Genomic DNA, 27297 nt, shown 5'->3' on the forward strand with positions numbered 1-27297 from the left:
TCCCTGCCTCGCACCAATCAGAGCTAAATAGCATGTCATATATTGAACGCAGATAAACTTTAAACTAGTTAGACTGTGTTATCCCTGGTTGACACCAATCAAAGCTGAATAGAACGTCATAGAAAAAAAGCAGATGGGCTTGTTGAGAGAAAGATAAATGAATTGATTGATTGATGTTTACTTAACGTCCTATTTAAAGTATTTCATACATGTTCAGTTTGAGAGAAAATCAAACAATTTATAAATTGGAGAGGATAAACGGACAAAAAACTTAACTCACGAGGAGAAAATATTTAACTTAATTTTTAAACTAATATTGTCTAGATGAGTAGGTTGACTTAATAAGTAACTGTTTAAACACATCAACATAAAAATAAAATGCAATTGCATACCTTGGATTTCAATTGTGGTCTTCTTTGCCTTTTCTCAAACGCGTGTACACATTTACCTACGCACTTTGTATTTTTTTAAAGTACAAACATAAACCGAGGACTGACGGGGATGGTACTGTTTACATATAGTATAAACTATCAACGTCATTTATTTGTGAGTAAAAAGGAAATGCGATGTAAACGTCAACAATACAGCAAACTAGCCAGGTCAACAAGCAAAAGACAAAAACAAATTTAACATAGACAGGGATCTCCTTTTCATCATTTCAAGCTTGAACTCTTCTCCAGTCTAGCAATGAAAACAATTGCCACTCAAATTAATAACTTTGAAGTTGACGTTAGATGGGTTCGGCTATTTTTTATTTTGTCCCTTTAGGTAACATAGCTCTTCGTATATTTTAAAAGGACTTTAATGTTTAAACATCATTGGCTATTCATTTTTGTGATGTGTGTAGTTCTACCAATTAATGAAAATTCATTTTGATTCTAGAGAAAACCTTTAGAATGAAACACTTAGTCTTTTAATTTTAATTCATATTAATATATTTACTGGTAACTGATAGGTATTTGATTTTATATAAGTATTCAACACATTTTCAAACTCAATAGTTTTGGTTATATTGTTTTCTTTTTGCTTGCAATAACATATTGAATTTAACGTTTTAAAGTACTTCTTTGACTATTGAATCATATCAGACATATTTTGATAAAGTTTATTCATTTAAGTGAGATTTTAAATTGCGATTTTGATCTATATTATTATTACAACAATTTGTTAAAGGGTCCTATTTCTAGACCGTTAACTACCATAATTAGCCACCTATATCATCGAGAAGTTTAAAATTCGTTATAATGATATATTATGAAGAATATTATAACATCATATATTTTAATGTGTGCATTTTCCTTTTGCGAATTATTGACCTCGGGAAGGGGGGGGGGGATTGAAGGAAAAACACATTGCGAACCTGGAAACTCATCAATAAACTTCGTTATACTTTCTTAATTCGCATATATTATTTTCCGTGGGTAGTCCGCGGAAAGCCGGAACCTGTTGTTCAGTGGTTTGTGGATGTGGTTCATTGATTTTCTTGTTTTTAATGAAGATTTGACCATTGGGCTTCCTGTTTGAATTGTTTTACACTAGAAATTTGGGGGCCTTTCATAGCTTTCTATTCGGTTTTAGCCAAGGTGTTGCAGGCAGTAATTTAACCTATAATGGTTAACTTTTACACATTGTGACTTGGACATTGGCACTCATACCACATCTTCTTATATCTATACAATGTTTGTTGTAGTATGCACGCTCTTTATTGATTATACCATTGGTTTACCGTTTGAATGGCTTTACACTATTAATTTATTGGGCCCTAGGCTCCCTGTTGAAGACCGTACATTGACCTATAATGGTTTACTTTTATGCATAGTAAGTTGGATGGAGAGTTGTCTCATTAGCACTCATTCCACATATTTTTATATTTATTAGCTATCTACTAAGTCACAAAACGTTTAGCTTCGTCGGAATCTCAAAGTATATGTAAAAACCTTTTCATTGATTATCCGTCATCTCTAATCACAGAACATGTGCAGGTGTACTAACTATTTATCAAAAATCAAAAATAGATATATTTATCAAATTTTATTTCATATAGTCAAAAAAATAAGACTTCGTTTAGAAGGCAAAACGTGTCACATATTTATCAAACCAATATAAATTTTGGGATTTGTATTTGTGAGAGCAAGGAAAGTATTTTTCAAGTTTTCTAATGTAAGCTGAACTTGCAAGACGACCGTTTTAAACAAACATATTATAAAAGATACACACAATGTGTTTTCTAATATGGATCCTCGTAAAATGTTACATAAAAGAAATAATACAAGCAATCAATAAATTGTAACCTAAGTTGATCCGGGGGGGGGGGGGGGGGGGCTGATATTATATATCCAGCACACCTCGTCCTGAACCTGAATGAAATATTTGCCAAGACGTTAAGCAACCTACAATCAATCTAACTGACACAGACAGGTGAACCATAAATGTTCCCAAAAGTTTGGACTCCAAAGACATAATATTTTTTGAGGGGGCGAAGGGCTGCGGTTTATTATTGCCTTTTGTTTTACTGATATAATCATAAATGATATATGGTTATTACCACAAAGCGAAGGCACTCCAACCTATCCTGACTTAAGGATGTTTGCTCCTCTACTTTTTAATTTTTTTGCCAGATTTTCAGAATCCTCTGGTTTTATCTATGTATTAACATTAAAAAAATTTGCCCACTAACCCCTAGTTTTCTTTTCATATTTTTATTACACATCATTTAAAAAGCCATATATCAAAATTTTAGGAAATCCTTGTTATTTTTTCATAGTTTTTTTTTTTTAAACAAAAAAGGTGTCAATGTTAAGTGAAAAAAAAGCTAGAGATAATTATTTCCCGCCAAATTTTCAACGGCTTATATCTTGAAAACAAGCACACAGACCCTCTCCATTTTTTCTGCTTTTTTAGTTTCTTTATTTATATACTTTCAATTTATAACAATCTTTTAAAAAGCTTGTTATTTTTAAACAGAGTAGCGAACATCCTTAAGACAGGTCAGGTGGAAACAGTTGCAGCGGATTTAAACGTGTTTGCAGGGGTCAACCTTCATCCTAACCTGTAAACACACTATAAAGTATCAATTGAAATTGCTTAATTCCATCAAAAACACATTATAAGAAAAACAAGTTTTAAGGTGGTACCCAACACTTTAACTAAAATTAATTTGGCTCGGTTAATTTTCTTAAAATTTTGACAAAGTATTTACTTTGACCCTTTTACAAAAATATAAAAATTTCAAAAAAATTGAACCAACCGTTTTATCAGAAAAATTACACTGGTTATATAGCAGTTTGACAAACACTTATTTTGATCACTGAGAAGCTTAATAGTCCCTTAACAACACAACGTAATTAAAACGTTTATCTGATTTTACAGAGTTATCTCCCTGTAGTGTTAGGTACCACCTTAAATATACACTGTACTAATAAATTGTATCTATGTATGACACAATAAAAAGACAATATGTACACTAAACTACATTGGCTAGAGGTATATAGGGGGAGGGTTGAGATCTCACAAACATGTTTAACCCCGCAGCATTTTTGCGCCTGTCCCAAGTCAGGAGCCTCTGGCCTTTGTTAGTCTTGTATTATTTTAATTTAAGTTTCTTGTGTACAATTTGTAAATTAGTATGGCGTTCATTATCACTGAACTAGTATATATTTGTTTAGGGGCTAGCTGAAGGACGCCTCCGGGTGCGGGAATTTTTCGCTACATTGAAGACCTGTTGGTGACCTTCTGCTGTTGTTTTTTCTATGGTCTGGTTGTTGTCTCTTTGACACATTCCCCATTTCCATTCTCAATTTTGCTAAATATTATCTGTAAAAGTTAAACCAGTAATTTCCACTCCAAATGTACAAGAATCCAAGCAAATACCACTGTAAACATATTTGTATACGTTGGTTGTTCACTCAATTAAAATAATATCCTGATCTAAAAAAACTGATAACGTTACTTTTATGATTCAGCAATATTTTTAATTGGATTAAAGTAGAAAATATCTTAGTAAATACGTTATGTTACATGATATTTCCTGACTTTATATAAGTGTAATATTGTTCAAATGTTTAAGTCATCAGGTGTGATTTAAATTTAAACAATATTAAAATGCTTAGGAGTGATATTATTTACAATAAAACGTATTCTTATTATTTGATTTTTTTTTCAATTATTCGCATTGGTCTATCTATGAATGAATTAAACATTATATAACTACACAATAACGTTATTTAATATTATACACTTTTGTAAAGGTTTGAAAGACTTTTAAACATTTTTTTAAAGTGAATTGTTAATCGAGGTCAAACGAAATTTCCGTGAGCTTTTTTCTCTTACGTCGATGCTTATTAGATCAAGAAAACTGTTGTTTTAATGATTTAATTTGTCAGAATTTGTCTTGTAATGCCTTTATAATATTTTGTCATACTCAAATGTTTGTTTATTGAATTTTTCAAGTTATAAAGTAACTGTTATTGAAACGTTTTAATAATAAGACATTAACTGCCTATAAGCAGGTAATTAACAGACATTTAAATTCAATCCTGCAACATTCTATGTGTGCCTTTCCCAAAATCAGGGGTCTGTAATTCAAGTGGTTGTATTTTTTTTTTTCATGCTATTTCTCATATTGGTTTTTCGTTTATTGCTATGCATAGTTTGATCTTGTTACACCGCTGTCCCAAGTTGGAGAGAGTTAGCGCCTTCAAACATCTTGAACCTTGCTATATACTTGATGTGCCTCTCCCAAGTAGGGAGCCTGTAGTCCAGTGTTTGTCGTTGGTTCATTTCTGTCTTTTTTTGTTTTCGTGAAATATTTTGTTATCAATTAGTCCGTTAGTTTACTTAGTTATTTTTTTCAGATACAGGGTAAACAAATTCGATTTGAAAATCTATGAAAAGTAGACGTGAACCTCGTTGCAAATAAAAGGAGAAGGACCTTTTTAATCTAGTAATGGACAAAAAATCGTACTTTAAACTTAATCATCCCTTGGTTTGATTTTTTTACACAGGTCCGAAGCAAGGTTAAATCTGAATTATTTAACAGATGGACAAAACAGTAAATAACCTATTGTTTAATTTAACCAAGGGTTATAATATTTTATCCTTGGTTAGAATTTAACCAAGAGATGAACAAACGGGTCTTGGAGGAATCACAACTTATACATAAACTCGGTTATAATTACCCTCAAATATACTTCTGGTAACACAATTTTAACAATGACTTTCCACACTGATATGTGTCCACACTTGGATAATTATAAAATCATACATTGAACTTTTTGTAGATACAAGAAGCAGTTAGGTTTATAATCAAGATTATACAGGCTTGTAATTCAAGAAAGAAGTAAGTGTCATTTAAATACATAATGTGTTTTGATGTTTAATTGTGTAATGTTTAATACATGTGTACATTTCCTTTAAACGATTGGTTTAGTGTCACTGGATTATAGAAGCAATTAAGGTGTTGACTATTTTAAAGCTGTATAAGAGAAGCGAAAGATACCAAAGGTATATTCAACCCGAAGTCGAAAATAAACTGATCAACACGTGGCTTAAAAAAGAAAGCAAAACAGTACACAACATAACACAACAATGGAAACTTAATGTGGTACCTAACACTACAGGGAGATAACTCTGTAAAGTCAGCTAAACGTTTTGATTACGTTGTGGTGTAAAGGGAATATAAAGCTTCTCAATGATAAAAATTGGTGTTTGTCAAGCTGCTATATAACCAGTGTAATTTTTCTGACAAAACGGTTGGTTCAAAATTTTTGAAATTTTTATATATTTGTTAAAGGGTCAAAGTAAGTACTTTGACAAAATTTTATGAAAATTAAACGAGCCAAATTAATTTTAGTGCAAGTGTTGGGTACCAACTTAAGACTGAGCAACATAGACCCAATCAAAACTGAGCTCCGGAAGAGAACTACATATGCGACACCGTCGTGTTACTCCTATAGAAAACGTTGACATGAATCAAATTCCATAAGGCATTATAAAATAGCCGCTTATGAGTTGGCTTTTATCTAACCCTACGACATCATCAAATTATTTAACCATCGAAAAAAACTACTGTTCTAACACTGAAACTTGACCGACTGTAAACATTTGAAATAGAAACGTGTCCATTACGACAAGGATAGACAAGACTGTTACCAGCACATTTAATATGGTAATAATACCTAAAACATGTCTCTAGAGGTTAAGTTAATAAGTGTTTCGGCAAAATTGAGATTAAATACTTAAAACAGAAACTGGGCGACAATGTACTAAACTGGTAAACATAGTTAAAGAAAGAGACCTTTCTGTGCAGAGATGAAAATCATGTTCGGGTGCGGGATTTTCTTGCTGTGTTGATGACCCATTGGTGACCCATTGGTGACCTTCAGCTGTTTTCTCTTTGGTCGGGTATACGTAGTTGTCTCTATGACACATTTCCCATTTTCATTCATATATCTATTTTATGCATGTCATAAAAGTATTCAAACCTTCGAAATAGGTTAGAATATTATAATCAATTTTATACATTGTTAAATCACAAAACGTGTCATTTTATTCAAAAATGCAAAACTGTTTTTAAAACTAGTTAAGATGTTTTATATCAAATATTTTATCTTAATTCATATATAGCTAAGTATCTTATTTCAGTTTAGTTTATTCTTGGATATGACGTTAATTAAGTATTGTATATAACTAAGTAAGGATCTAATTTAACCAGGAATTCTTGATATAAGTCATTCCTCAAATAGTCTTTCAATATTTTTAATAAATTTGTAAATATGTACACTTGTATACTTGTATATGTTTTATTATCTACACAGCTACTTTTGTATAGGTACTATTTCTGTATTAAAAAAATGCAGTACTAGAAATATACTTTTGATATTTAATACTATTTCTTTACTTTAAAACTATAATTGTAATAATTAGGTACTTGTATTTTACAGTACTTGATTTGTACTAAATATTTTGGTACAGAAATAATACAATACTCCTTGTTAGAAAATCATAACTTTAAGAGATTTGAAATAGAAAAACTTTCAAAATGCTGAAAATGTAACGGTAATAACCAAAAATCTGTAGTACCTAAATTTCAAGTACAAATAAAGTATTGTAAAATACAGGTACCTAAATATTACAATGATTTTAGAGTAACAAAATAGTACTGAATGTCAAAAGTAGATTTCCAGTACTACAAATTTTTAGTACAGAAATAGTACCTATCCAAAAGTAGGTGTCTAGTTAGTTGATGGTGTTTGAGTGTTAGTTTTATAGAATGCTATATTCTATATACGTAAATATTAAATGTGAAACAAGTGGTGAAATTTTAATCAAGTATTTAATTAGAATCCTAACATATTGCTCTTCGGAAAGATAATGTAGAATATAAACCCTTAAGAAAATATTTTAGAAGTACTCAAGAAATCAATCAGTCACGGAAAACGATTTTTCATTTTAAAAACGAATTTATAACCTTAGCCGCGGTCAGATCAAATATTTGAGGATTAGACACAAAGTTTTTATAAAATGTTATTTTTACTATTTCTAGTACTATTTCAACAATGTACAGGAATTGTTGATTGGTGCATGCGAAACGAAACATAATCGAATGGCGTATTCAAAGCTAAACACAAATGGTTATTTGGTATTCATAGTGTCATGACATCCGTTCTGGATCAATATTTTGGCCAATTTAAGCATTTTTTTTTTGTTTGTACACCCTAATCAAACCATTTGAGGAATCCGTCTTGTGCATTTTTTTGTAATAAATGTTGTAATATTTTCTTTACTTTATACATTGTTATAATGATTCTGAAATTGTATTTTCATTGTAGATATTATAAAGCAGACAAACCAAACACGGCTGCGACGTTAAAACGCATGAAAAAGTCCATAGACAAGGAAGACCCAGATAACTACGCTCGATCTAGTGTAAGTCGTCGATAAGATTGGTCCCCTCCGTAAAATATCCAGTATGCCTTCGTAATATACAAATATTATTATAATAACGGCCGGGAAACAAATTAGTCGTCGATCAAATATACTATTACATTTCTACGCTCGATCTAGTGTGAGGTGTTAATCAAATATACTAAAAATAACATGTTTTCCTATCATTTAAATATTCTGATTTTGATGGGTTGATGACTAGTGACATATTTTACATTTAGGACAAATTTCGTCCTAATACAACGACAACACGGATATTTGCACAATAATTAGTCTGGTGTTACACCACCCACAAACTTTAAAACATGACATATCTGCTAACTTAATAATATTTCTACGCAATGTAACAATGGCCGATAAAGGCATCACATATTTATTGATTTGGTATTTGTAGATTGGATTTGACGTGCGCCTCTCTTTGATAACATCACCTGAATTTAGAACAGTAACAGACCTAAAACGAGTAAGTGTTCTTAACAATTTACATCAAACAACATACATCTGTAAAAAAATATATATATCAGAGATAAACTTAGTATATTTTTCATAAAAATCATACAACAAAGTCATAAACGGTGCAAATAGACATTTTCCCTCTGATATCAGTCGATGCACATCCAGGTAGATTTTAAAAATACGGAAAACGAATAAATCGCAGGGTACATTGTGTTTTCTAGACAAATGCAGCAGGCACTCAGATAAAACAAATCATGCATAATGAAGAAAAAAAAACGATGTTTGGTGTTTACAATCAAAAAGCAAAATTTATTTAGATTGTTTTGTAATCTCAATCCAGCTGTTATTTCCATTTAAATATTTTGCTAAACAAAACGATTTATGCAAAGCTGCTAAAAAATGGAATGATGTATCATTTGACTTTCAAAAATATTACTAATAATCTCTTAATTCAATTTTAAGTTTTTATATTTCAGATTGCCTGGGTTTTAAGGGCCACGAAAGCGTTTAAAAATTTATTTCCAATAGAAGTAGAAACAGAGCTGGCTAGAGTTGTTGCATATGAAAGGTAAAGGGCCTTTGACTTAGAAATCAAACCCATATTTTATTTAACGTTGCATTTTTAAAAAAAGTGTTAATTTCTTTTTGAAATCGTCAGTACCACCATTTAAAAAATCTGTGCACTTGAAAGTGTCTGGTAGGTCGATTTCATTGTCCATGCATCAAAATTAAATAACTGTACAGTAGATTGGTACAATTTAGCAATCGTTTAAATGATACTAAACAATCACATCGATTTGGTGTGAAATTTTGTTTTATTACCGGGATTGTGAAACAATGAGTTCCTACTTAAAACTTTCAATGCATGGTTAATTTTTAAATCCCCTTTTTTAGAACGTAAATTTGGTATTATATATTAAGTTTGGGAAATTTATATGACAATAATACATGTACATTTGATTTGACTGATTTCATCTCCACTAGGGAACCTCCTCTCTATCATGCATAGGTTTAATTTGACTGATTTCATCTCCACTAGGGAACCTCCTCTCTAAAATGCATAGGTTTAATTTGGTAGATATATTTTAACATTTTTAACCGGATTTTTGTGTCAAAAATGTCGGTTATTGATTTGGGGATGTACGGCGGGCGGCCGGGCGGGTGGGCGGTCGGGCAGTCGGGCAGTCGGGCGGGCGGGCGGCCGGGCGGCAACCAAATGTTGTCCGTGCATTTACTCATGAAGCGTTCAACCAAACCTTTTAAAATTTAAATATGTTGTTACTGACAACAAAATGGAGGTCAAGTTCAATAAGGACGATTTTGACTATTACCGTTCAGGAGTTACGGTTCTTGAAAGTTTAAAAAATGTTGTGTCCGTGCATTTACTCATGAACCGTTCAACCAAACCTTTTTAAATTTTAATATGTTGTTACTGACAACATAACGGAGGTTTACTGACAACATAACGGAGGTCAAGTTCAATAATGACGATTTTGACTTTTACCGTTCAGGAGTTACGGTTCTTGAAAGTTTAAACAATGTTGTGTCCGTGCATTTACTCATGAACCGTTCAACCAAACCTTTTAAAATTTCCTATTAGGAGTTTTGGTCCTTGTAATATTGATAAATGCAAGAACACAAATAAATGTTAAAGAATCCGGTTTACTGTCATTTTGACAGCTCTTGTTAAAACATCAGGTGACCAATGTAATAAACAAGCAACAATCGTTATTAGGAAACAAAAAGGTGACCTCCAAGACAGTAAGATGACTTTCATGACAATAAGGTTACATTAGATATAGTAAGAAGACCTTAGTCATAGTAAGGCGACCATCTGTAACAGTAAAGTGACCTTCAGGAAAGTAAGATGATATTTAAGACAGAAGGCTGACTTTCAAGACAGTAAGAAGACTTTCAATATAGTAAGGTTACATTCGAGACAGTAAGGTTACATTCGAGACAGTAAGGTGACATTCGAGACAGTAAGGTGACATTCGAGACAGTAAGGTGACATTCGAGACAGTAAGGTTACATTCGAGACAGTAAGGTTACATTCGAGACAGTAAGGTGACATTCGAGACAGTAAGGTGACATTCGAGACAGTAAAGTATCATTCAAGACAAATGTAAGAACATCTACTTATTATCATGTATAAATGCTGTGTTGTGTCTACGCCAATGTCAGAGACGACAACCAAACACGCCAAGCAGTTAAAGAACATCTATAGGTCATCATACGGTCTTCAACAAAATATTTAACGATTGATTATTTATTTTCAGATACGACGCTAATAGAGTTATTTCGTATCAAGGAAGAGACCCAGAAAGATTTTACTATATCTTAACTGGAAAAAGTGAGTGACTTTAAAAAAGTATATATAATTATGTGAATTGTGAATAAATGGGAGTCCAGTTTTGATCAGTTTTACTAACAAAAGAGTTCATTTGAACTCTTGTGGATAGCTGTCTCATCATACCATAACTTCTTATTTTTGATATTTATACCATAACCTTAATGATAAAACAAACAAAAAATAGGACTGTAACTGTATATGGAACATGATCTGCCTACCCTTCCGGAGAACCTAAGTGCGATCACCTTCAGGTTTTGGTGAGGTTCGTGTTGTTCAGTCTTTAGTTTGCTATCACGGTTGTGTCTTATGTGAATTACTGTTTGTCTGTTTGTCTTTTTCTTTATTAGCCCTGGTGTTGTCAGTTTATTTTCGATCTATGAGTTTGAATGTCCATGGGGCGGATCCAGCCATTTTAAAAAGAGGGGGTTCCTAACCCAGGACAAAGGGGGGGGGGGGTTCCAATTACATGTCCCCATTCAAATGCATTGATCGTCCTAAAAAAAGGGGGGGTTCCAATCCCCGGAACCCCCCCCCCCCCCTCTGGATCCGCGACGGTGTCCCTCTGGTATCGTTCGCCCCTCTCAAGTTTGTATTTAATTCACAAAATTTGTCTTTCTTTGTGTTCTAATTTCAGATAATATTTTACAATTTGAACACAAAAATGAATTACCATGTGTGTAGAAACTATTTTAATATGTCTTTCATTTTTGTCTTTATTGCATTGTTTTATGTTCTGATTTCACAAAACAACAACATAAACAAACTAATTTTGAATTGATTTGGCCATAAAGCAACCTTTTAATGATAATTACATATAAATGTAGTTCTTTTTCCATCAAGTTTATTAGTAAAAGATCATAAAAGTGTTTAGCTAGTACAAAAAAATGTGTCATTATGTCGTAAAAGAATTTTTTATTTTGTTTTTATTGCAGTTCAAAAAGTAAAAGAATATCGGTTGACTTCCGGAATAGTTTCCCGGAATGAAGGCTTCATAGAGAAGGGAACAACGACAGATGTATGTATTGTTTTCACTTAAGATAATTACAGCACTAGTCGGAAAAGTCTACCCTGGATTTCTTTGTTTCCGAGTTGATTTTTTTTATTACACACTTTCAAATGGCATGACATAGAAGCTACTTTATGATCCTTTATAGTATAAGTTCCAATTGGAAGAAATGTTATGAATATTGTAACATATACTACAGTATTTGTGACTAACGGAATTAAGGGGATAGAATATTTCTTCCAAGAGGAACAGATTTTATTGCATTGCTCAACCCCTAGAACACCATGAAGCGTGATTACGTGATTAAGAATTGAAAAGGGGGATTCCACCCCAAGAACACCCCACCCCTCCTAGACACAGTAATGGCTGTTTTGTATATAATACTGGATCTTTTATGCCAATATATACAAACTTATTATTTGGGAAAAATTATACGGGACCTTTTATGCCAATATATACAAACTAATTAGGATGAAATTATCCTATTAAAACGGGAACTAAATTATTCATTAAAGCCATGTTCTTAATTAAATTGCATGTGGCATGTAGTTAAATGAAATGATAGATAATTAAAGGTGTGGTAGTAAACAAAACCTTATGAATTATTTACACAACCCTAATTAGATATATAATTAATTCCGAATACAAGTTCTTGTTGTTATTTTTCGACGAATTCACTCCATTAAAAGCGAACGATGTAAAAATAGATTTCTCCGAGTAAACCAAAAAGTACATCATTAAAAAATAAAACTACATTAAAAAGCCTATTAAAAGGTTTGGAAGCGGTTCACAGACAAACGAATTATGATCCCCCGACAACATATAACAGAGAGAAAGGTTCACGAAAACGAAAAATAATGGGGGTGCTTAATCATACAAAAAATACAAAAAGGAAAAGAGCATATCAAAATACCGAGCTCTAAGGTAAATAAAAGGGGTCAAGATAAACTGACAAAATCAACCCTATTGAATATTCATGAGTTGGTATAGGTATTTACCGTAGACAATGGTGGGCTAATCATAGTTTGAGCTAGCTTAACCTTCCACTTTATGGTAGCTGTTTATAGTTTCTATATTGTGACACAACACAGACATTATAGATTGATGCGATAATAATTGTGGAAAAAATATAAAAGAAAGAAAAAAGCAATGAAATATTACTGCATAGAAAAATAAAGACAATCCCAATCCAGACACTAACTATAAGTAGTGTTGTAAATGTATATATGCGAATGAAAGTAAACGTCAAAAAGAGAAAGCCGCTCAGCATTACAATAGACATTTTCTCAAAGATACCAACTGTCATTGATCAATCTGTCAGAGAACTCTTTCATCGACACTTTGTGTCTTTTTTTGATTCGAGCGTTACTGATGAGTCTTTTGTAGACGAAACGCGCGTCTGGCGTAAATACAAAATTTAATCCTAGTATCTATGATGAGTTTATTTGTTATTTTTTGTTGTTGCTTTGTATTGATCGGATGAAACGAGCCCTTTTCAACGATTTTTGAGTTTTTTTATTGTGAAAAAGTAAAATAATAAAAATACTCAACTCCGAGAAAATTCAATCGGAAAGTCCCTAATCACATGCCAAAATCAAATGACAAAACACATAAAAAACGAATGGACAACAACTGTCATATTCCTGACTTGGATCAGGTATTTTCAAATGTAGAAAATGGTGGATGGAACATGGTTTTATAGTGCTAAACCTCTCACTTGTACGACAACGAAGTAGTGTTACATCAATGCTCAAGTTTAAGGGAGGATTGAACACTTACATGGCATTGCTTGTTTTATTTTTGAGAATAACTCGAATCAAAATTTAATCTTTTGAACTGTATTAGTTTGTGATCTGACATGAAATTAAGGAATGCAAGTACATCATAGTCAAAGGCGCACGTGAAGTTTCCCTTAATAGTACTACAGAAACATATATCATTTAGTGCAATTGATTTGTTTTTTAGGTTGATGACCTTGAAGAAAATTGGCCACGTGATCACCATCTTGTTTCCAGTGGACAAGTTGAAGTTCTTATTATACACAGAGACGTAAGTTTTCCGTAAATAATTTTATTTTTATCATCAGAAATTTATTAATATCAAATAATTATCCTTTTTTTTTCACAGTTAATTTTCGTTAAACTCCCTTATTTGTAACAGAATTAGTCAATAGAAATATGACAAATGTTTGTGGTCAATATTCGAATGTTCTTAATTGCAGGATTTTCTGAGGCTCAGGAACAGAACACAAGGTCCACCGATAGAATTTTTAAGGTAAGTTTCAATAAATTCGTCAAAGATGATTAATAACTATAAAATTAGGTTTTCAACTTGTATGAATTATTAGTTAAAAGGATGATACCAAGGCAACTATTGAGATTTTGTCATATTTGCAGACTTTTGTGCATTCAGTATTCTAATGCTCAGATTTTCCTCCAAATCCAAATAACAGTACTCCGTATTAATAATGTTATGATGTTTCAAACATCGTCGACCAACGACAATTTTACACAACAGAATTGTAAAACATCTTTGCCATTTTGTGTAGTTGACAAAATTTTGACAAACATTTTAACGGGAGTTATGAGACTTTGACTATCATTGGAGGAATTGTTACCAATATCACCTTGTGAATGCATTTCCACAGTAACCATTTGACGAAGCTCTTTATTGTAGGATTGCTTGCCTTAGTTTGGCAATCAAAATAACACATTGTGACACACAATTTAAATCCTCATTCCGGTCAAAATGTTCTGTACCAAGTCAGGAATATGGCAGTTGCTATCTTATAGTTCGTTTCTGTGTGTGTTGCATTGTCGTTTGTTTTTTTTGTTTTTTTTTTTGTTTTTTTGTTGCATTCCAGATTTATTGCTGCTTCGTTGTTTTGTTCTTAGAGTTGATGTGTTTCCCTCGGTTTTAGTTTGTAACACGGATTTGTTGTCTCTGAATCGATTTATGACTTTCGAACAGCAGTATACTATACCGTTGCCTTTATTTATACAGAGGACAAATTGCAGTGGCATACATAGCTATCTTGTCAATTCTTTCCATCTTAATTCTAAAATAATTATTTATTTGTCCACAGATCTCTAGATTTATTTATGGAGTTTCCTGTAGAAGTGTTTATCAATAATCAAGATGCCATAGATCTACGTTATTATGGGTTTGTATTTTATATTTTCCTTTTAAAAATAAAATCTGCATTATAAAGTAAAATACCAAATTTCGACAGATTTTTGGCGTTCAAAATGAATATAGTTCTCTTTAGTCATTAAATATATTTAAAATATTTGATCTTGTATGATTTTGGTTAGGATATTTTTTTTATACGAAATCAGTGGAAAACTTCGTTCATTTTAAACATAATTCTTTTATGTAATATATTCTGATAGAGTAGTATAATTATCAAATTTGATTTTCCCTTTACTTATGTGATTTACGAATTTGTATCACAGACAAGCACTAGAAAAATAAAATACTGGACGAGTTTAGATGTAATCAAAGTTCAACAGGACAACACCATTTCCTAATGATTCTAATGTATTAAAGCTATTACTTTTACTTGCAAGTTTGTTTTGTTTGTTTGACGTTAATAGTTTTCGAAGGTACCAGGATTACAATTTAGTACGCCAGACGCGCGCCTCGTCCACACAAGGCCCACAAGCGACGCTATATTAAAATACTTATAAAGCCAAACAAGTACAAAGTTGAAGAGCATTGAGGATCCAAAATTCCAAAAAGTTGTGCCAAAAACGGCTTAGGTCATCTTTGCCTGGGATTAGTAAATCCTTAGTTTCGAAAAAAAAACTTAGCAAAAAGGAAATGTATAAAAAAAAATACCACATTATTGATATTCATGTCAACACCAGTAAAGAACTAAATAAATTATTTCTATTGTTCTTTTCATTTTGCCTATCATTCTCTACATTGTGTCCATTGTTGTCTTTGTTATAAACCAAAATCTTCAGACCGTTGTACACACAATTCCCAGTGTTTCTTTTTAAGATATATAAGTATAGCTGACATTGATATTAAAACATCTAGTCACCGACAGTGCAAGGACTGTATAACCAATCAAGGTCGTTAAAAACTTCCATTTCTTATTATTAAAACATAGATAGATCTTCAACGATGTTCTTGTCAAAATAAAAATTACCCATGTCGATTTGTTTTTCTTTAAATATGAGATGATTGGTCAAAGAACAAATGTATATATTTTTCAGTCAGAATATAGTAATATGTGACGATTCCAACAGAACTCCTTGGATATACATAGTAAAATCGGTAAGTTACTTTGATTCGCTAATCTTGCTTTACTAAATGATATTCAGAAAATACCAATGTGAGAATCTATAATCCCAAAAGTTGTACAAAATTCCACTAATCAATTCAAGGCGGAAAACGGGATGAGATGAAAAGACAAAACAACAAAAAACTAATGCCTGAGTAACACGAATCATACCGTAAACCGGGTTGATATTCGGGTCCGAAAGGGTAAAAATATCCGGCTTCACACGTACGTACTACCGTGATAGAATCCCTGCTTATATGTATAACTTATACTTACTAATAAGTTCTTGTATCGTTCATTTTATGAAATATCTTTGTTCTCCCATTTATTTGTGTTGTAATCCTGTAATATTATGTTGTCATTTTAATGTTATATTTAACATTGCCATTAAAAGAGGGACGAAAGATACCAAAGGGTCAGTCAAACTCATAAATCTAAAACAAACTGACAACGCCATGGCTAAAAATGAAAAAGACAAACAACAGCACACATGACACAACATAGAAAACTACAGAATAAACAACACGAACCCCACCAAAACACTAGGGGTGATTTCAGTGCTCCGGAAGGGTAAGCAGATCCTGCTCCACATGTGGCACCCGTCGTGTTGCTTATGTGATAACAAATCCGGTAAATAGTCTAATTCGGTAGGTCACATTCATGAAAGGAAGGGCTTGTAGTTACGACGAAAAGAACATATCCGATATTATTTGTGAAACGGTTATTCCATAACGGTCAACCAACTCGTGATGGCGTCCGTAAAATTTACGAAGGGATGTTTCAACTTCACCATTTGGAACTCTTGGTTTAATAGCTTCCCTGTGAGCAGCAAACCTGTATCAAGAAAATCATGATAGGAAATGCAAGCACGGGAATATCGTATTAATTGGGAGATATATACCCCGTATGCAGGTGCTGCTGGAATGTTGCTACTTAGAAATGGAAAGTTCACAATTGGAAAGCCGAATTCATCTCTTTTGTCGTAAAGTTTTGTTTTCAACCGACCCTCATTGTTAATTTCTAGATGTAAGTCAAGATATGAGGCCGACTTAACTGTATCTGTAGTATCCTTTATCTCTAGCTCGATGGGATAGATGCGTTCCACATAGTCACCAAATTTTGAATTATTTAGTGAAAGAACATCATTAAAAGAGGGACGAAAGATACCAAAGGGACAGTCAAACTCATAAATCTAAAACAAACTGACAACGCCATGGCTAAAAATAAAAAAGACAAACAGAAAAACAATAGTACACACGAAGGTGCGAGGTTTGGCATGCCACAAAACCAAGTTCAACCTACCACTTTTTGTTTAAAAATGCCCTGTACCAAGTCAGGAAAATGGCCATTGTTATATCATAGTTCGTTTCTGTGTGTGTAACATTTTTACGTTGTGTTTCCGTTGTGTCGTTTGTTTTCTCATATTTTAGTGTGAGTTAACATTGCTGTAGGACGTATCACGGTGCTTTTCAGTTCCAAGTTCATGTATTTGGTTTTGGTGTTGTGTTTGTTGTTCTCATAGGATTTTGTCTGATGCTTGGTCTGTTTCTCTGTGTGTTGCATTTTGGTGTTGTGTCGTTGTTCTCCTCTTGTATTTAATGCGTTTCCCTCGGTTTTGGTTTTTTGTTTTTTGTCCATGGATTTACGAGTTTTGAACAGCGGTATACTACTGTTGCCTTTATTTGTCACAGATGACCATAGATTTGTTCCAATTGTTATTGACACGATTGACACGATTCAGTCATATTTACTCCTTTGCGAAATCATCGACTTACTTTATCATTGAATTTAACCAACATTGAGCAACATAACGGGACCGACATAAAAAACTTAAGAATTATCAACGCGAACCAAACAAAAACATCTGGGCTAATCGCAGATGCTTCAGTATGGTAAGCAGATTCTGATCTTTCTTTTGCCTATTCACAAATATTTTTACCATTTTAGGGGAAAGTTAAAGTAGTTAGAATACAAACTGTCGTTAACACAGAACAAGACAACAAATTGTTACGTGGGACAACAGAGGAATTAGGCTGTGTACGATCATCTAGTCATGCTGATGGTAAGGTATTATTTTAGACAGCTTTTATAACATTAGCGTTTGGTTTGTCCTGAACTGACTTTTCTACATTTTTTTAGTCCATGTGCGACTACAAGAGGACAGACTAGTATTTTCCCGTCACACATTCATGACCTGTTCGAAGTCGGGAATTTTGGGATAACGGGTTGATAAGGGAACTTTTAGAAATTTATTTTAACTCTCTTATCAACATGTTCCAACAAATTCAATAACAGGCAAGCTTATACCCATCTTTTCCTAATAATTTTTAATAGGTGACCGCTTACATTAACTGTCTAGAGCAAAAAACTGGTGTAAGTAGCACAATGTAAATCAAAAGGATCACACTTTAACTAAAACGTGTTTGAAAAGTTGAATTATATAACGGAAAAATGCAGGTACCAAGTCAGGGATATGACAGTTGTTTTTCATTCGTTTTATGTGTTTGAGCTTTAGTTATTTGATGAGGGAATTTCTGATTTGATTATTTCTTGGAGTTCGTAATATTGATAATTTTACTTTTGATTCATCATGTTAAAACAAATTCTAAACAGGCAAGAATATAACCGTCTTTACGTTACCTACTTTGATATGCATAAACAAATTCTAAACAGTCAAGATTATAACCATCTATACGTTACCTACTTTGATATGAATAAAATATATTCTAAATAATAAAACATAGCGGGATATGATTGCATAGATTACCTTAGCTGTGATTGGCAAATGCAACACTTTTAGGAATTTTGGATCTCAATACTCTTCAACTTCGTACTTTATTTTTTTTTTTTTTTTAACTTTTTAACTTTTTTGGATTCGAGCGTCACTGATGAGTCTTTTGTAAACGCAACGCGCGTCTGGCGTATATATAAAATTTAGTCCTGGTATCAATGATGAGTTTATTTACATATACAACAGCTATTATAAAAAAAAACGCTACAGAGAAATGAAAACAAGTATTTGGTGCCTTATACCTTAAATCCCATATAAACGTTTATTTTTTTTATGAACGGTATATATATATTATACATGGTTCAGAGATATCCGCTTTAATAAACATGATTTGTTTTCTTAACAAGTAAAACACTATTGAAATCACTGACTTTTTACAGCCATGTTTGGGAACCTGAATAAACAACGAAGATTGAAAGCCTTACGAAGTAATACATTCTCCTTGCCTGAGGTAAGCAAACACTAATAGATTTATGGAATGTATATATATATAAGTTGTTATGACTCAATACATTCAGTTGTATTGTGTCCTTCTCTGGATTATGTTTCCGGTAAAATTGTTTGACCTGAAAAGTTTGCTGTTATTAAATGTTAGAAATTATTATAAATTAAGGAATGTATCTCCCTCATGCAAAGCTCTGATTCCTTTCACGGTTTTGGCTATACTTTTTGGACCTTTTGGATTATAGCTCTTCATCCTTTATATTAGCTTTTGATTTCAAATATTTTGGCCACGAGCATCACTGAAGAGACATGTATTGTCGAAATGCGCATCTGGTGCAGGAAAATTGGTACTGTTAATGTTATTACACAACTGACACAAGAAAATCCATTTTATCTATTGTTCAAATCAAACCATGAAAACAGAGACACGCGAAAGCAGTAGCCAAATTAAATCCTTTTCAAGTATGTAAATCTATTGGTTGTTGTTCGTATTTGAAGGCAGTACTGTTATTTACAAGTGTCGATGATACAACCTAAGCACACAACGTAAACTAATGTACTAGGATTTTAAAAACCACAGGGTACCGTCCAGCTTCCTGAAATGAACAAACCCAATACAGTACAGGACGCCTGACCTGAAAGAAATTGGAGAACGTCTCAAAGCAGAAAACCAACGGCCTGATAAATGTTAACATCGGTAAACGAAAAACAAATATGACAGACATGAGATTGTCAGACGGTCTTCTGGTCTCTAAACGACGCCAGTATTTTAATCATCTCGATAAAAGACATTAATGGCGTATATTCCGTTTTAGTTATAGATATCTGACATTGTAAGATAAAGCTTTATTCCGAATTTCAATGTTTATTATCTTACATTGATAGTTTTAGTATGATGATGGACATATTGTTTGGATTTTCAAATCAATATAGTCATGCTATGTTATGCTCCAAATGATGCATCATGTCACATGAAAAAAATATCATTTGATAAAGTGTATATTACATGTATTATGTGATAAAGTGTAATTTCCTCGACCGTATGAACCCTCAGCCAAAATCATTTCTCGAGGAGAGCGTTCATAAAAATTTATATCATATTCACATTTCGCACGAATACCTTTTATCAATCGATAAGACACTGTTTACTAGTATTTGTTATTTTATTTTTATAAGAGACAGTTCCCATCCATCCTATACATTGGCATATTTATGTGTACAATTTAAGAGAAACGATTTACAAATTACATCAACAGCGTTCACTTTTTTTTAACAGGAATATTTTCTAAATTTTATGTGCCATTTTAGATAAACGATTCACCAGAACAGACATTTCAATTCTCAAGGAGTAATTCCTTTGCTGATGGCATGAATATGCTAGCTGGTGTAAGATGCCTGTTACAACTAACCTTCACAAGAGTTAATTTGATGTGCACGTTTTTTGTGTGTGTTTTCTCTTTCCCTCTTTATTTGATGTGCACGTTTTTTGTGTGTGTTTTCTCTTTCCCTCTTTTCAGTCTACTTATTTTAATAGTTGATGTGTTTCCATCAGTTTTAGTTTGTAACCCTGATTTGTTTTCCTTTTGTCGATTTATGGTTTTTGAACTGCGATATAGTAATGTTGACTTGATTTATGTTGCCCTTCAACGAACCAAATTATTACTCAGGTTACTATTCAGGTTACTGTTTTTCGATAATGCTTTGAACACACCTGTTGATTTGCTTAGCCACTTACTAATCAATACATTAAAACGAATATTTGATATTGGATGCTTTGTTTTAACATCAAAACACCTGCTTTAAACGCAATTGACACTTGCCACATAGAAAGTATGAAAAGGCAGAATGTTTGGTGATTTCTGAGAGAGAACAAATATATGTATATTGTAAGTCAGGAACACAGTATTCTCAAAATGATAAATACACATTATAATGTTAGATAAAAGTATTTCGCCTGTACTTTTTTGTTATATCAACGTTACGTATCTTCTTTATATCGTAAAAAAAAGTAGCGTAGGCCTCATTTTGAGATCCCCATGCGCTGATGGTCAACTTAACTTACTTTCACGTATAATACTTAAACAAATGCTGCACCATGCCTATCGTGTCGATGCACCCGGCTAGCTCCCTGAGGTTAATGCGATTCACACATGTTTTGTGTTTTACATTCATTTCAATTTGTATCTTGTTAATTGATTCTTGTGAAAAAAAAAAGGTAAGCTATTGTTGTTTGTTTATGGAAAGCAGGAGATTTATTAAGTAAATATCTTTTTCCAATTATTTAGTAAATGAAGTTAGATCAAAGTACTTATGGTACACCAGTTGTTAGATATTCGTTTATCCATGATTTTCACTGCATGCATATTACATGCTCTTCTTGTGTGACATACTGAGGAGGATAAAACATATTCTAATGCAACAACGTTTCTTATGTTCATTTTGATTGGATAACGTCACTTCTTTACATGGCATCAATTGACAATTGATGCTATGGGACGTACGCGCAAGCGCAGACGGCATATGACATATTTAATACATGTTTTAACGTTGTTTTCTGTCAGTTTCATTAGAATACAGATAACTGTTTTGTATGTTAAGCTCCGATGGCATCAATTGTGGATTTGTTGGTCGTAAATTAGGTTTATGGGTATTTACTACCATCAAATTCACAATTGATGCCATCGGAGCTTAAAATGCAATACTGTTGCCTCCTAATTTTATGTTTGGTTTGTGTAGGTTAGATGGCTACTTTAATGGCTCGTTTGATTACTAATTTAGATGACAACGTTTATGTTAGATTGAGTAGTGTAGACGATATTGATATAATGGTGTTCACCTCAAATTCCTTGATTTTCTAATGTGTTAACTTTTATATAATTTTCTTCTCTACAGATTACAAAACGTCTTAAACCTGCTCAAACTCAAGATAAGAAACCTGTTTCAGCAGACCCAAAGGTCCTGAAGAATAAATTGTCAAAATCAAAACGCAGTAAAAAACAAAAATCTGCTAAAGGTATGGATTTATAAAGTTAAATATTTTTTCATTAATAACAATTAACCAGAAGCGTCGATATTTAAATTTTTATACGTTGAAATTAGAGACAAACGAGATGTGCATTTTGATCACTATGACAAATATTTTCAGGGTAAATATAATTGAAAAATTCATGGTTGCACTAGATTTGTTGAATTTTCGTCGTCTTATGGTGTTTTTTTAATGACGTTATCACACGCTTCATTTTCACCTTCTTTCATTTATACGACCTTGAAACAAATGATTTCCTGTTTATTCTTATTTTATTTTATGCATTGTCAGCTGTGTTGTATATTTATGATGTATGTTTACACAGTTTTTTGGCAACAGAGAAGTTTACCGATGTTCAAATCAAATTCAGATACAAATTAAGATACCAAAAACAAAAACAAAGCATAGGAATTCGCAATTTTTTTCTCAAAAGAATCAAGATTTAATTAAATGTTATAATCGACAATAGGTCGTGGTCGGTGAAATTTTAGAGCAGACTTCTGCTATGGTATCCACCATATGAGACCGCTAACACGGTAGTGAGTTGAAACATGGAAAAATAGAATAACACATATTATGAACTCAAAAGAAAAAATAAATCTGAAAGTTTCTAATCAAAGTACAAAATCTAAAGCTCAAACACATCAAAAGAAAGGAAAACAACTGTCATATTCCTGACTTGGTACAGACATTTCCTTATGTAGAAAAAAAAATATTTGTTATAAAACATGGTTTAAAAACTAGCTTGTATGCATACCATTGCATTATATTGACAACAATATGTGAACAAAACAAACAGACATATATTTGATGTGTTTCCTTAGTTTGTAACCTAGATTTGTTTTTTATTCAATCAATTTATGAATTTTTGAACCGTGGTATACTACTGTTGCCTTTATTGATATATCAATGAGTATCCTTGAATGAAGTTGAATTATGTACTTTATATGATAATTTATGTATTATGTATTATTATTTTACACTTCAAGTGACTGTCACTGGAGAAGAAGTGAAGCCAGACACTGAGATCAAAGAAAACCAACCAACAGAAGACAGTCGAGTGCGTATTTCATTTTTAAAAACGTTTTCCTCTAAACCTTGCATATAATTTGTAATGTTTCTTTTATATACAGTATATATACCTCATATATGACTCTATCTTGAACAATAAAACAGAAATTAGACTAAATCCTGTGAAAATAATATGACCTATTATTTCACTGTTATTGCTATTTTGTGCATTTTTCCTTTGATCTTTTTATGTGATAATTTTTCATATCATGCTACTCGCTTGAGATGGAAAATTATCGCTAGAAACTAAGGAGGCAACGTGTCGTTGCTAACAAAATAGACATGAAATTGACAACGTTGTCATAGGTAAAATAGCGATAAACAGATTATCATTGGTCATCTCAACTCGATTGCTTTTCTCACTTTCGCTGTACCAGCTCAAGTGAAAAAATCAATCTCGTTGAGATGATCAACGATAATCTATAATTATTTCACTGTTATATGTCAATGATATCTTACATACTTCGAGAGTATCATCAACTCAGTAAGTAATGTTTTATGTATCATCCCCCTCTCTATAATCGTTATATCCTGATTTCAAGAAAATGTGGTCAATTCTATATGTATTTGGTTTTGATGTTATATATATATGCTATATTTGTTATTCTCGTGGGATTTTGTCTATGTGTGTTACATTTTAGTGTTATGTCGTTGTTCTCCTCTTATATTTAATGCGTTTCCCTCGGTTTTAGTTTGTTACCCCGATTTTGTTTTTTGTCCATGGATTTATGAGTTTTGAACAGCGGTATACTACTGTTGCCTTTATCTATTATCTTTTAATAAACCACATGTTTTTATTAATTATTAAAGTTACTAAATGAAAAAAGAATCATTTGATAGTTCAACAAAATGTATTTACAGGTTTCAAATCCAGTACAGGAATACAGGAAAGAAAAAATGTTTCCACCTATTATAATAGAATCGCCGATTAATACTCCAGTGGTTAAATTAGACATTAAGGACGATTCTTTTAAACCTCATGGGACATATCTTACACGAGAAAAGACAGAATTCGATCCAGTTTATTCAAAAAGACAGAAAAGAGATACACAGTCCAGAAGAGCGTACCTACAATTAGATTTATTACGGAGTGGAGATATATTTGTAAGTTAACTTCATGTAATATTCCGTGTGAGCAGTGTGAATCACTGAAACCAGTAATAATCCCTATGTTTGCAATGTGTTGATTGTCTTCTTGTCAATTACCGATGTTATTCTATTATAACATACTTTTTATCCCAGTTGCTTCCCTTTGTCAAATATAACCTGGTTTTTAAACTGCTGTCAATATTAAGCTTGATATGTGAAAATGAAATATAGTATTTAATCATTTTTATAAAGAATAGTTATTGATTTCAAAAGATGCAAGCTTGAACAAAAGAAAAGCTGTAATTAAAACACATTTTTCAGTGATCTCTTCGCTATTTGACCTATTTTACTTTCTGTATTCAATAAAAAGTCATCATAGATACAAGGATTAAATTTTGTATTTGCGCCAGACGCGCGTTTTGTAACAAAAGACTTATGAGTAACGCTCGAATCCAAAAATGTTAAAAAGGCCAAATAAAGTACGAAGTTGAAGTACATTGATGTCCAAAATTCCTAAAAGTATTTTCAAATACAGCTAAGGTTTACTGAGTTAGAAAAAAAAGCCTTAGTATTTCAAATATTTAACGGTTTTATGAAAAGTGCTGACTGATGGGCTGTTGATACCCTCGGGGAATAAAAATTCCATCAGCTGTGGCATCGATCCAGTTGTTGTAAATAAACTCATCATAGATACCAGGATTTAATTTTGTATGTACACCAGACGCGCGTTTCGTTTATGAAAGATTAATCAGTGACACTCGAATCCAAAATTTTAAAAAGGCCAAATAAAGTACGAAGTTGAAGGGTATTGAGGTCCAAACGTCACTGACAATTTTAATATATTTGACGAATTCAACTGAAAGATTTTAGTTGCTGTAAACCCTTTGAAGTATAGTCAGAAAACGGCTTTTATGTTCATTTTTAATAAAACAACTGTGTGTACAACTGAAAAAAAAGATAGTATAAATCAAACAATCATGACAGCTATTCTTACTTTTATTGGTAACCTAAGAATATTTTTTTAATATAAGAAATCATTAGTCAGATCAAGCCCAACCTAAACTGAACTAACTCAATCACAATCATTTAAAATTGAGTAATTTTTTGTACATTTTTTTTATTGTTAATTAAAAATCAACGATTTTATACACAGTTTTTGTAATTATAAAGGAATTATTAACAACGATAGTACAGATGGGAGGTTCAATATATTTGGAGTTTAATATATTTGTTTTGTCATATTTTAAGTGAAAATAAAGGACATATGGATTAACCATAAATAGAAATAATAAGTAAAATAATCACCTAAAAAAACACTGACACACTATCATAAAAATATGAATGAAAATACCTATACCTATTACACAATGACCATTCATTTTACTAAACACATACAACTAATATAAATTTCACATTGACTTTTATCCTACACTGTCTAATCACATTTCTCCACCACACCGTAACAGGGTTTAGATTCTGTAGCAAGGCGGTTCCAGGGACTACCAGAAGTGCCTGTTGAAGAGGTAATATACAATAGAAATTATAGATGGATTCAAGTTTTTAATCTCATGTGTTTAAATGTACTCAATATCTTCATAATAAAGACACCCGAAGTAATAAAATGATTTTTTATTCTTAGAGTGAAAAAATAGTGGGTTATTAAAAGATATTTGAAAAATATAAAAAAAGATAGATCAAAAACTCCAATACAAATTGAATGGTAACCTCATCGAAATATATCACTAGTTATTAAAGATACTAGGCTTATAATTTAATACGCCAAACGCGCGTTTTGTCTGCAATAAATGAAGACAACATTAGTATATACTGCTGTTATAAAGTCGTAAATCGGTTGAAAGAAAATTTGGATTACAAATTATAACCGAGTGAAAAGACTCATCAATGACGGTAAAATCAAAATAATTAAAAAGCCAAACATGTATAACGTTGAAGAACGTTGAGGACCCAATCTTTTTTCTTGGAAATTAGTGAGAGCGGTTTTACTGACCCTCTTTTCAAAGCCTTTTATTATCTGATGTATAAACTTTAATATATGGAAATAAGAAGATCAGGTATGAGTGGCAATAAAACAATGAGTCGAAAATTAATATAAATTCCATTAGTTATAGCGTTAATACAATGTTATGCTTTCCATCAATTATTTTTAAGTTTTTTTTATATCAAAAACAAAAGTTTGAACAATTTTGAGAGATATGAAACACATCAGTCTCCACAATTCGAATCACATGTTGTTACAATGAATGGTTAGACCAATAAATGATCAGCTGATTAATGACAATTGAAATACACCTTTCATGATACTTTTCATTTTTATGCCCCACCTACGATAGTAGAGGGGCATTATGTTTTCTGGTCTGTGCCTCCGTTCGTTCGTTCGTCCGTTCGTCCGTTCGTTCGTCCGTTCGTTCGTCCCGCTTCAGGTTAAAGTTTTTGGTCAAGGTAGTTTTTGATGAAGTTGAAGTCAAATCAACTTGAAACTTAGTACACATGTTAACTATGATATGATCTTTCTAATTTTAATGCCAAATTAAAGTATTGACCCCAATTTCACGGTCCAGTGAACATGTAAAATGATAGTGCGAGTGGGGCATCCGTGTACTATGGACACATTCTTGTTAAATATTATTTCTCATTTTCTTTATTTTCACACAATTAAACACAACCGATTTAATGAAACTAACTAGATATAATAATGATTAATGTAATTTTGATTTTTTTTATATGATATTTTGTATATAAATGGCAATGCATCATGACAAAAACCTCTATTAATATAATGATTAGTACATGCATACGTATGGTCTAA

General features: G+C 32.1%; 1 protein-coding gene across 2 annotated transcripts in view; it reads left to right on the top strand.

Moving 5' to 3' along the window:
• The window catches only part of LOC139486592 (uncharacterized), a 44262-nt gene that overhangs the window by 12458 nt on the left and 4507 nt on the right, over positions 1-27297 (top strand). Inside the window, exons 3-19 of one of the 2 annotated variants that reach the window (XM_071271517.1) lie at positions 5280-5338; positions 7830-7926; positions 8339-8407; positions 8877-8968; positions 10680-10753; positions 11686-11768; positions 13725-13808; positions 13981-14033; positions 14845-14922; positions 15983-16043; positions 17998-18112; positions 19222-19292; positions 20594-20671; positions 22178-22298; positions 23300-23370; positions 24243-24485; positions 25937-25993. In XM_071271517.1, the coding sequence (XP_071127618.1) occupies positions 5280-5338; positions 7830-7926; positions 8339-8407; positions 8877-8968; positions 10680-10753; positions 11686-11768; positions 13725-13808; positions 13981-14033; positions 14845-14922; positions 15983-16043; positions 17998-18112; positions 19222-19292; positions 20594-20671; positions 22178-22298; positions 23300-23370; positions 24243-24485; positions 25937-25993 (1506 nt within the window). The remainder of the gene's footprint in view (positions 1-5279; positions 5339-7829; positions 7927-8338; positions 8408-8876; positions 8969-10679; positions 10754-11685; positions 11769-13724; positions 13809-13980; positions 14034-14844; positions 14923-15982; positions 16044-17997; positions 18113-19221; positions 19293-20593; positions 20672-22177; positions 22299-23299; positions 23371-24242; positions 24486-25936; positions 25994-27297) is intronic. The other variant, XM_071271518.1, reaches the window with a different exon arrangement.

This window comes from Mytilus edulis, chromosome 8 (genome assembly GCF_963676685.1).
Source record: "Mytilus edulis chromosome 8, xbMytEdul2.2, whole genome shotgun sequence".
NCBI lineage: Eukaryota > Metazoa > Mollusca > Bivalvia > Mytilida > Mytilidae > Mytilus > Mytilus edulis.